This window comes from Bubalus bubalis, chromosome 1, assembly GCF_019923935.1.
Source record: "Bubalus bubalis isolate 160015118507 breed Murrah chromosome 1, NDDB_SH_1, whole genome shotgun sequence".
NCBI lineage: Eukaryota > Metazoa > Chordata > Mammalia > Artiodactyla > Bovidae > Bubalus > Bubalus bubalis.
Genome location: NC_059157.1, coordinates 186438237 through 186450825, shown reverse-complemented (window position 1 = coordinate 186450825; position 12589 = coordinate 186438237). Strand labels below are relative to the sequence as shown.

At 41.9% G+C, this 12589-nt stretch overlaps 1 protein-coding gene across 2 annotated transcripts in view; it reads right to left on the bottom strand.

The window, feature by feature from the left end:
• The window catches only part of FAM3B (FAM3 metabolism regulating signaling molecule B), a 71452-nt gene that overhangs the window by 4291 nt on the left and 54572 nt on the right, over window positions 1-12589 (bottom strand). The window contains exons 4-6 of one of the 2 annotated variants that reach the window (XM_006076942.3): window positions 3669-3727; window positions 2106-2153; window positions 936-1023 (exon numbers count right to left, since the gene is read on the bottom strand). In XM_006076942.3, the coding sequence (XP_006077004.1) occupies window positions 936-1023; window positions 2106-2153; window positions 3669-3727 (195 nt within the window). Of the gene's footprint in view, window positions 1-935; window positions 1024-2102; window positions 2154-3668; window positions 3728-12589 lie in introns of both variants that reach the window. The other variant, XM_006076941.3, reaches the window with a different exon arrangement.

The following is a 12589-nucleotide window of genomic DNA, read 5'->3' as shown; positions in this document are numbered from 1 at the left end:
AAGTCAGTATCAAAAAAGAAAAAAAAACACCTAAACATCTTGAAAGTGAAAGTCACTCAGTTTCGTTAAGACTCTTTGTGACCCCATGGACTATACAGTCCATGAAATTCTCCAGGCCAGAATACTGGAGTGGGTAGCCATTCCCTTCTCCAGGGGATCTTCAACCCAGGGATCTAACCCAGGTCTCCCGCATTGCAGGCGGATTCTTTACCAGCTGAGCCACCAGGGAAGCCCTAAACAATCTTACTTTGTAGAAAGCTGCCATTTAGAGCTCAAAAAGGAAAGAGGGCAGAAAGGAAAAGAAAAAAATAAGCTCAGATTTTCCTAAGTGGGCTAAATCCAAGTTTTTCAAAGCATAAGCCAAATAATTTCCACCCGGGAAGACACTCTATTAAAGAAGAAGATCTGAATTCAAACACATCTGGGAAATGTCTTGTTCAGTAGTCCCATCTTGGGAAGTCACATTGCAAATCAGGACCTTGAGATTCTCGGAAGTTATGCAGTGAAGATGCACATGTTTACTTAGACGAGCACATGTGGAGAAACACTGAGCCAGGTCATTTTCTCTCTCATAAAAGCACTGTATCTGAGTGCACATGTGTGTGTGTGTGTGTGTGTGTAAGTCCCACTCTGTGATTAGCTCTCTGGCCAAGGGTTAGCTTTGCTATCTTATTTACTGTCAGTGATGAGTTTGTCTTGCTACCTGGAAATAGTTCTTATTTCTAGGATTCATGTGCTCCACCAGCTCATCATTTTTGTGGAAATGCAATCTATTCATTGTGGCCTCCCATTCCTTCTCCTTGAAGAAGCCTCCTGTTCCTTGGAGCTCTGTTCTCTCCCAAAGGGTGTCCTGCGGGACCCTGACAGGGCTGGCACTCTGCCCTCAGCTGGCATCTCTGACTCTGGCCCCTGCGGTGATACAACTGTACACTTACCTGCTGCTGCCATCATCGTGGGTTACCATGAAGAGCAAGGACTTCGAGGGAGCGCTCTGAATAAACTTTGTCATCGGTCCAGAGTTATCTGCCGGGTCAATGTACATCAGATTTAGGACCTTCTCCGTCAGCTGAGGCTGTGACCCTAGAGGTTGTTCTGCTCTCAGCTCTGTGCTCTGTGTTCTGAATCCTCTGATTCTAGAGCTGTCTCTCCACCATGCACCTGATCCTCTAGTGCTCTCATGATAAATGACCTGGGTTCCACGGTGGGGCTACGTGAAGTGGGCAGCACGATCAGATCATAAAGACTCTTGTGGTTGACTCTCAAACCAACCAGCAATGACTTCACAGATCAGGTGGGCTTTTCTCTACAATCACTGAGAAAGCACCAGACCTGATGTGACCATCTGAGAGCTGAGTGGCCCTAGGACACTGAAGAGCAATAGGAGGCATACACGCCTGACCCAGACAGGTAAGTCTTTGCTAAGAGACCCCTCTGTTTCTTACAGGGAGAAAACAAAGGCTCAGCTCAAACCCCGTTATTTACCATTGGAGCTTGTTATTTATAGTTACGATCAAGTTTAATGACAGAGTGAAAACACAGTATTCCCAAGGGCATTGGGAAACTTCTTAATTGTTCCTCTCCATTACCTTTACAAAGAGTTGTTTCTGTTAATTCTCAGGGTTAAATAAAAATAACTGCAGTGGAGATTCAGAGCCCAGAATGGAGGGATCATTGGAGGAGGGTGGGCACATGGTCTCCAAAGTCGTGCAGACCAACAAGCCCATCACAGGGAAGACAACGATATAAATGATGACATTCAGGACTGGGCACTGAGCACGTTATTCTACATGTCTGGTTTAAAACAAAAAGAGATGCTTTCTCTTTTCCTTTATCTGATGAAGGAGCAGAAGCAAAGTTCCAGGACAAGTGTGAGCAGAGAAGAGACACTCTCTAGATCATGGCTTCCAACTGAAATATACAAAGTCACTTAGAGACCACAAGGATTGTGTCAGACCATTCTAGAGCACGCAGGTGCACTTCTGGCAGCTTTCTTGGTAGACAGAATAAGAACATTTGACATTTTTGATTGTGGGTTTTTAACCTTAATTCATTTTAATTTGACATAATTCATTTTAAATTTAAGAGGAAAAGAGTTTTCTTACCACCTTCGTACATATCGAAATACTGTGTTGCTATCACTTTCCCAGTCACATCTGGAAATGAAAGAAACAGCTTTTGAAAGACGGTTCATGGAGACTCAGGGTGCATGTGTGGTACTGCGGTTCTGAAAATGGGCGTCCCTGGTGGCTCAGGGGTAAGGAACCTGCCTGCCAATGAAGGTGGCGCAGGTTCAATGCCTGGGTCTGGAAGATCCCACAGGGGAGAAAATGGCAACCTGCTCCAGGATTTTTGCCTGGAGAATCCCATGGACAGAGGAGCCTGGAGGGCTATAGTCCATGAGGTCAAAAAGAGTTGGACACAACTGAGAGACTGAACAACAATACCAAAGTTCTGAAAATGGTGTGTTCCTTCTCCCTGTCTTTCAGAAAGCATGATGCCTGGTCCCACCTGAAGGAAAGGCCCGCCTTCCCTGGAGGGGCCCCCGATGATGTGGGTCAGGAAGGCAGGGCTCCTCATCTGCCCAGAGCCTCCCTCCCGCCTGCTTCCAGTTAGATTCTCATTCATGCCCTTGCGCAGGGTGCTTGCCTCTTCCTGAGAACACTGGGGCCGCCCTCAGCCCTTTCTGCTCCCTCTATATCTTCCTGCCTGATTATCAGAACAGGCGCACATTCCTCAGGCTCCTACAGCCTGCGATCACAGGAGTCTGTGCTCACTTCTCTCACAGGGACAGACACCACTGGAAGCCCCTTCCCAAAACCTGCTATCGTCCTTACTGTCAGGGGTCCCATTGGCAAAAGGGACAGGTGTTCTTTTTCAGGCCTAAGAGGAGGACAGGCTGTGCTTCTCTGAGATCCTTCCATCAGACAAGATAGGAACTGGTATCACCCTCTGCCAGGCAGCAGAGCAAACATGAGGCCCACCCCCAGGGCGTCTGTGTCCTCAGGTCTGCTGATCCTGTTTTAGCTCTGACTTCTGCAGGTCCTTCTTTGTTTTCTCAAAGTCGTTTTAGATTCCACAGATATGCATGAATACAGGATATGTGTTTTTCTTTTTCTGACTGACATCACTCTGTATGAAAAACTCTAGGTCCACATGTCTGTACAAATGACCCTATTTTGTCCCTTTCAGTGGCTGTACCACACCTTCTTTATCCATTCATCTGTTGTTGAAAATTTAGGACATATATACAATACAATATGTAAAATAAATAGCTAGTGGGACCCTGCTATAAAGCGCAGGAAGCTCAACTTGGTGCTGTGTGGCCCAGAAGGGTGGGATGGAGGGAGCAAAGCCCAAGGGGGAGAGGATACGTATACACACATAGCTGATTCACTATATCGTACAGCAGAAACTAACACAACATTGCAAAGCAATTATACACCAATAAAACTTAGTAAATTTATATCTGATTTCATTTTTTGGGGGGAAGAACCACAAATTTATAAAGTGAGGCATTGTAAAAATAGTTAAATATATACTCTTAAATGCATTAAAATATAAACCTAGACTAGACCATGTGCAAAAATCATAAAGAAACCCAAGGTACCACGGAATACCCAATCACAAAGCTTTTAGAGGTGTTTTAAAGAAAACATTTAATAACTTACAGTTGACAATGGCAATGTTTATTCCTCTTGCAACATTCCCAGTCTTTTCTCCTATGAGCCTGAAATGTAAATAAGTATCAATCACAGAACTTTCTTGCTGAGCAGTGAGCAACCCTCACTGCTCTATAAGATCTTCTCTTGGCAGAATTACTGTTTATCCTTTGTCACTTATCATTTCCTTGTAGATACACACTGGCTTTGGCCCAGCTCCCTTGAAAGTCATCCCTACACTTGCTGTATGCATATCCATCCCCACACACATGTCTGTAGATGGAATCCCTCAGGGAACCTGGGAATTGCATATAGTCTCATAATCTACACAAACAGCCAGGAAGAGAAACACCAGTGTTTGCTTAGCACATCCTTTCTGCAAACACTCTCTCACTGAAGCTTTAACCTCCTCATGGGAGGGCATTAATTTTCCAACCATATAAATATGGAGAACAACCACCAATAGAATGCATTAGGAGCCAGAAAGTCTGTAGACAAACACACACACACACATACTTTACCTGGTTACTTGTGTAGTCTAATGAAAGTTTACTAGACCATGAACAAGGAGGTGAGAAATAGTAAGAGAAAGGAGATGGCAAAGTAAAGAGATACTGAAGATGTATACTTGCTGGGCTTCGACAATGGATGGGATGTGAGACACACAAGAGAAGGGGGTGGCAAATATGACTGACACATTCAGCCTGGCTGGCTGGAAAAAATGAGGTACAAGAGGTGAATGAAAAGAGCTGGGTCTGATCCAACTCTGGTGTCAGCTTCTATTCATCCTGTTCCACTCACTGCTCTGACAGAGCTTTTGCTGATGCCTGGGAAGCTTGGCCTGTTGCAGTCCATGGGGGTCACAATGAGTTGAACATGACTGAATGACTGAACAACAAAGAATCCTTTTATCCAACCACAAAAAGTAACCCTGTTTATCTCCTTAAATAAATTCCATTCACTACCTCACTTAATTTTTACTTTTAAATTGGAGAATATGAAATGCCCAGGTTCAAGTGGATTATGCCTTAAAACCAAGGAGAAAACTGACTTTCCTGGAAATGGGAAACATTACTGAAGACCTTGGGAATTGTGTGTGTGTGTGTCCATTTGTATGTGTGCATGCATCCTCTGTCAAGTTTTAGAATCAATGATACGATAGCTTCATAAAAAGAATTTGAAAGCTGTCCTCCTCTTTCCATGCTCTAGAACAGTAAATACGGCCCTGGAATATTCTGTTCTTGACATGCTTACCTAAAGTCCCCATGGATCTTCCAAACTAAGTTCTTTTGCAGAGAGTAGCTTTTAGGGGGCAATTTTAGAGAATATCCTATAACAATCTGAAGAAAGAAAAAATGGGTATTATAAACCTATTCTCTTATAGGGAAAAAATTTTAAATGGAACTTAAAAAAAAAAAAAAAAAAGAAGATCTGGTAAAGTATGCTGCTGCTGCTGCTGCTGCTAAGTTGCTTCAGTCGTGTCCGACTCTGTGCGACCCCATAGACGGCAGCCCACCAGGCTCCCCCGTCCCTGGGATTCTCCAGGCAAGAACACTGGAGTGGGTTGCCATTTCCTTCTCCAAAAGTATGCTAGATTACCTAATAATTAGTAAAGCATTCTTAGGCCAGGATTTTTGAGAAGGCTAAATTTCAAGGTGATGAGACCAGCATTTAAAGTCACTTTAATACTAGGAGCATTTGCTGATTTCAGAGAAAGTACAAAAGATGAGTAGCATTTCTGACAACCATCTGAGGCAAGGAGGACAAAGGTTGGAAGCCAGGGCCAATGTTTGGGTTGGGGTCAAAAAGAATTGAATCCTAAAAGTGAAAGTGAATCAGAAAAAAAAAAAAAAAAAAGAATTTGCATGGCTGTGGTCCAGTTTTAAGTCCAATGGGTGGCTCAGAAAAACAAATCTCAATCCTTAACATATATTCAGATCATTCTGTTTTGCTAAAAATTCTGCATCCCTATCAGAAGCAAAAAAAAAAAAAAAAAAAAAACTTCAGTAGAAGAAGATAATACCATCTAATGCCTCAATAAAAAACAAAACAAATAACAAAACCCAAAGCAAAGCAATTTATCAGATGCACTGTCTGGCACACTGCATGTAAGGAGAGAAGCCAACATAAAGAAGAACCAACACAACCAAAAAAAACTGATGATAAGGACAGACTCATGGACCCCAAATAGTGAATTATCAAACAGACTTTCAAACAACCATACTTAATATGTTCAAGAAGATGGTAGATAAGACTGAAGATTTCAGAACTGGAAACTACAAAAGAAAGATAGATTAGAAAAATAAAGTTCTGATATTGGAATATTTAAAATTAATAATTTAACGGCAGATTATCCCATGTCCGAGGTCAGGGGCAGCGGCCGAGAGTGCCAGACTGTGAAGGCGCAGGAACCGCCGAGAGGAGCTACCCCACATCCGAGGTCAGGGAGGGTGGCCGAGAGGAGACACCCAGCGTCTGAGGTCAGGGGCCGCGACGAGAGGAGTTACCCCGTGTCCGAGGTCAGGGCGGCGGCCGGGAGGAGATACCCATGCCCCTAAGCCTGAGGCCAGGGGCGGTGGGTAGGAGGAGCTACCCCACGCCCCCATGCCAGAGGCCAGGGGTGCCCCCGGGAGGAGCAACCCCAAGCCCGAGGTCAGGGGCGGTGGCCAGGGGGACCAACCCCACGCCGTGGCTGCTCGGGCACAGGAGGGCCCAGAGGAGCTATCCTACATTGAAGGTCAGGAAGGGTGGCGGTGAGGAGATACCCCTCGAGCAAGGTAAGGAGCATTGTCTGCGCTTTGCTGTAGTAGCTGTGAAGAGATACCCCACGCCCAAGGTAAGAGAAACCCAAGTAAGACGGTAAGTGTTGCAAGAGGGCATCAGAGGGCAGACACACTGAAACCATACTGACAGAAAACTAGTCAATCTAATCACACTAGGACCACAGCCTTGTCTAACTCAATGAAACTAAGCCATGCCCTTGGGGCAACCCAAGACGGGTGGGTCATGGTGGAGAGATCTGACAGAATGTTGTCCACTGGAGAAGGGAATGGCAAACCACTTCAGTGTTCTTGCCTTGAGAACCTCATGAACAGTATGAAAAGGCAAAATGATAGGACACTGAAAGAGAAACTCCCCAGGTCAGTAGGTGCCCAATATGCTACTGGAGATCAGTGGAGAAATAATTCCAGAAAGAATGAAGGGATGGAGCCAAAGCAAAAAGAATACCCAGCTGTGGATGTGACTGGTGATAGAGGCAAGGTCCGATGCTGTAAAGAGCAATATTGCATAGGAACCTGGAATGTCAGGTCCATGAATCAAGGCAAATTGGAAGTGGTCAAACAAGAGATGGCAAGAGTGAATGTCGACATTCTAGGAATCAGAGAACTGAAATGGACTGGAATAGGCGAATTTAAGTCAGATGACCATTATATCTACTACTGCAGGCAGGAATCCCTCAGAAGAAATGGAGTAGCCATCATGGTCAACAAAAGAGTCCGAAATGCAGTACTTGGATGCAATCTCAAAAACGACAGAATAATCTCTGTTCGTTTCCAAGGCAAACCATTCAATATCACAGTAATCCAAGTCTATGCCCCAACCAGTAACGCTGAAGAAGCTGAAGTTCAACTGTTCTATGAAGACCTACAACACCTTTTAGAACTAACACCCAAAAAAGATGTCCTTTTCATTATAGGGGACTGGAATGCAAAAGTAGGAAGTCAGGAAACACCTGAAGTAACAGGCAAATTTGGCCTTGGAATACGGAATGAAGCAGGGCAAAGACTAATAGAGTTTTGCCAAGAAAATGCACCAGTCATAGCAAACACCCTCTTCCAACAACACAAGAGAAGACTCTATACATGGACATCACCAGATGGTCAACATTGAAATCAGATTGATTATATTCTTTGCAGCCAAAGATGGAGAAGCTCTATACAGTCAGCAAAAACAAGACCAGGAGTTGACTGTGGCTCAGACCATGAACTCCTTATTACCAAATTCAGACTGAAATTGAAGAAAGTAGGGAAAACCACTAGACCATTCAGGTATGACCTAAATCAAATCCCTTATGATTATACAGTGGAAGTGAGAAATAGATTTTAAGGGACTAGATCTGATAGATAGAGTGCTTGATGAGCTATGGCTTGAGGTTCGTGACATTGTACAGGAGACAGGGATCAAGACCATCCCCATGGAAAAGAAATGCAAAAAAGCAAAATGGCTGTCTGGGGAGGCCTTACAAGTAGCTGTGAAAAGAAGAGAAGTGAAAAGCAAAGGAGAAAAGGAAAGATATAAACATCTGAATGCAGAGTTCCAAAGAATAGCAAGAAGAGATAAGAAAGCCTTCTTCATCAATCAATACAAAGAAATAGAGGAAAACAACAGAATGGGAAAGACTAGAGATCTCTTCAAAAAAATCAGAGATACCAAAGGAACATTTCATGCAAAGATGGGCTTGGTAAAGGACAGAAATGGTATGGACCTAACAGAAGCAGAAGATATTAAGAAGAGATGGCAAGAATACACAGAAGAACTGTACAAAAAAGATCTTCACGACCCAGATAATCACAATGGTGTGATCACTGACCTAGAGCCAGACATCCTGGAATGTGAAGTCAAGTGGGCCTTAGGAAGCATCACTATGAACAAAGCCAGTGGAGGTGATAGAATTCCAGTTGAGCTATTCCAAATCCTGAAAGATGATGCTGTGAAAGTGCTGCACGCAATATGCCAGCAAATTTGGAAAACTCAGCAGTGGCCACAGGACTGGAAATGGTCAGTTTTCATTCCAATCCCAAAGAAAGGCAATGCCAAAGAATGCTCAAACTACCACACAATTGAACTCATGTCACACGCTAGTAAAGTAATGTTTAAAATTCTCCAAGCCAGGCTTCAGCAATATGTGAACCGTGAACTTCCTGATGTTCAAGCTGGTTTTAGAAAAGGCAGAGGAACCAGAGATCAAATTGTCAACATCCGCTGGATCATGGAAAAAGCAAGAGAGTTCCAGAAAAACCTCTATTTCTGCTTTATTGACTATGCCAAAGCCTTTGACTGTGTGCATCACAATAAACTGGAAAATTCTGAAAGAGATGGGAAGACCACCTGATCTGCCTCTTGAGAAATTTGTATGCAGGTCAGGAAGCAACAGTTAGAACTGGACATGGAACAACAGACTGGTTCCAAGTAGGGTACATCAAGGCTGTATATTGTCACCCTGTTTATTTAACTTATATGCAGAGTATATCATGAGAAACGCTGGACTGGAAGAAACACAAGCTGGAATCAAGATTGCCGGGAGAAATATCAATAACCTCAGACATGCAGATGACACCACCCTTATGGCAGAAAGTGAAGAGGAACTAAAAAGCCTCTTGATAAAAGTGAAGGTGGAGAGTGAAAAAGTTGGCTTAAAACTCAACATTCAGAAAACGAAGATCATGACATCCGGTTCCATCACTTCATGGGAAATAGATGGGTAAACAGTGGAAACAGTGTCAGACTTTATTTTTCTGGGCTCCAAAATCACTGCAGATGTTGACTGCAGCCATGAAATTAAAAGACTCTTACTCCTTGGAAGGAAATTTATGACCAACCTAGACAGCATATTCAAAAGCAGAGACATTACTTTGCCAACAAAGGTTCGTCTAGTCAAGGCTATGGTTTTTCCAGTGGTCATGTATGGATCTGAGAGTTGGATTGTGAAGAAGTCTGAGCACCGAAGAATTGATGCTTTTGAACTGTGGTGTTGGAGAAGACTCTTGAGAGTCCCTTGGATGGCAAGGAGATCCAATCAGCCCGTTCTAAAGGAGATTAGCCCTGGGATTTCTTAGGAAGGAATGATGCTAAAACTGAAACTCCAGTACTTTGGCCACCTCATGCAAATAGTTGACTCATTGGAAAAGACTCTGATGCTGGGAGGGATTGGGGCCAAGAGGAGAAGGGGACGACAGAGGATGAGATGGCTGGATGGCATCACTGACTCAATGGACATGAGTCTGAGTGAACTTCGGGAGTTGGTGATGGACAGGGAGGCCTGGCGTGCTGCAATTCATGGGGTCGCAAAGAGTTGGACACAACTGAGTGACAGATCTGATCTGATATTCAGTAGAAAAGAGAATTAGGGAACTGAAAACATCCCTGTCCACAATGAAGGGCAGAGATACAAAGATGGGAAACAATAAATGGAGTCTATCCTTGGAAGGAAAGTTATGACCAACCTAGATAGCATATTCAAAAGCAGAGACATTACTTTGCCAACAAAGGTTCTTCTAGTCAAGGCTATGATTTTTCCTGTGGTCATGTATGGATGTGAGAGTTGGACTATGAAGAAGTCTGAGCGCCGAAGAATTGATGCTTTTGAACTGTGGTGTTGGAGAAGACTCTTGAGAGTCCCTTGGACAAAAGGAGATCCAACCGTCCATTCTGAAGGAGATCAGCCTTGGGATTTCTTTGGAGGGAATGATGCTAAAGCTGAAACTCCAGTACTTTGGCCACCTCATGCGAAGAGTTGACTCATTGGAAAAGACTCTGATGCTGGGAGGGATTGGGGGCAGGAGGAGAAGGGGACGCCAGAGGATGAGATGGCTGGATGGCATCACTGACTCAATGGACGTGAGTCTGAGTGAACTCCAGGAGTTGGTGATGGACAGGGAGGCCTGGCGTGCTGCGATTCATGGGGTCACAGAGAGTCGGACACGACTGATCGACTGAACTGAACTGAACTGATTCTACAGAGAACATAGCAATCAAGTCTGGCATACGTTTCATCAAGAGTATTAGAGGTATGGGAGACAGTGAATGGGGCAGAAGATTCAATGATGACGAATTTGTTAAAGGTGATGATGGACTTCAATAGGCACATATTTAAGAAGCCAAATAAATTCCAAAGAAGATAAAGCAACAAAAGCAATGGACAAAGAAGGTGCAAGTACTGAAAACCACAGACAAGGAACAAAGTCTTTAAGGTGATGGGAGGGGAAAAAAAAGAGATACTTTTACAGTATCAGCTTCTAGATTGTTGGTTGACCTCTCAAGAGAAACAATAGAAGCCAGAAGACAATGGAATGGTATCTTGAATGAGTTGAAAGAAAAATAATAGCCAACTCACCACAGAAAAAAATCTTTTAGCAATGAAGATGAAATAAAGATATTTGAAAAAGACATTCAAATAAAGAGATTTGAAATTTAGAAAATTCTCCACCAGCAAACCATTCAGTAGCTTTTGCTCCGTGTCTTTTGCTGTAACAAATTTTATCTGTAGTATTAACTCTTTTTTAGTCTTATGAGTCCTAGTCATTGAAACTAAGGGAGTTTATGCTCCCCCCCCATACTCAACCAAAATATATGTGCATATGTGGCAAAAGTATGAACAGAACTATTTATAGCACCAGGATTCATCACAGCTCCAGAGTAGAAATGACCCAAATGTCATTCAACAGGAGAATGAATAAATAAATTGTACTATATTTATGCAATTCAATATTATACAGCAATGCAAATCAACTGCTTTTATATAGTAGCAACAAAAAATTGGAAATTAAAATTTTAAATTTATTTTGTAGGTTTTAATGAAAAAAATGCACAATAGCATAAAAGTGTGAGATGTTTAGAGATTAAAAATGGCAAAATGTCTGTAAGATGCATACACTGAATACTACAAACCATTACTGAGACAAATTAGATTTAAATAAATGGAGCTGAGTAAAAGACTCAATATTACCAAGATGTCAATTTCCCCCAAATTATCTAGAGATCCAACACAATCTCAATAATAATAATAAAAAAAAGTGAGTTGGCTTTTTGTATAGATATTTATAAGTTTATTCAAAAACTCATATGGAAATAGAGTTTCCATAGAGGATTCAGTACAGAAAGACAGGTGATGAACACATGGTTGTAGAACAATTAGCCACGTTTTTAAATGATTACAATTCATATTTCACATCATTTGAAAAAAAAATTCAAAATGGATATATCATCTCATATAAAGTGAAAACCTAAAACTATCAAAATTTCAGAAGTTTAAAAGAAACTTTGGAGCACTTTGGAGAAAAAATTTGTGACCCTGGGTTAGACAGAACGTTTTTAGATATGCCATGAAAAACATGTTCTGTAGAAGGAAAAAAACTGGTAAATTAGATTTCATTAGAGTTAAGATTCTCTGGGCTTTGATAAACACAGCTAGGAGAAGAACACAAGACACAAAATGGGAAAATCTGTATGCAAATCTTATATTTAATAAAGAGCCTGAATACAAAATATATAAAGAAACCTCGAAATTGATAATAAGAAAACAACCCAATTAAAAATGAGCTGATTTGAATAGGTATTTCACAAAATACAGTACTTACAACAAATAAACCCACAAAAAGAGGCTCAACATTATTAGTAATTAGAGAAATGCAAATTTAAACCACAGTCTGCACACCTATTAGAATGTCTAAAGTAGAAAGACTGACCATACCAAGCATTGGTGAATATAGTGGCTAAACTGTAACTCTTACACATTGATAGGGAATTAAAATGGTATGCTCACTTTGCTTTAAATATTTCACTCCAATTTCTTCTTGCTTGCATGGTTTCTGCTTGCTTGCATGATTTCCGAAGAAAAGTCTGATGTAATTCTTATCCTGTTCTTTTACAGGTAAGGTGTTTTTTGTTTTGTGGCTATTCCCACATCCCCTGGCTAGTTTCAAGATTTTATTTTTTGTCTTCAATCTTCTCTAGTTTGAATACAATTTACATAGGTGTGCATTTTGGGGTATTTATCCTACTTGGAATTCTCTGAGCTTCCTGAGTCTCTGGTTTGGTGTGTGTCCAATTTTGAAAAGTTCTCAGCAGTATTACTTCAAATATTTCTGTTTCTTTCTCTTTTCCTTTTCCTGGTATTCTTATTACATTTATTAAACTTTTTGAAGATGTCC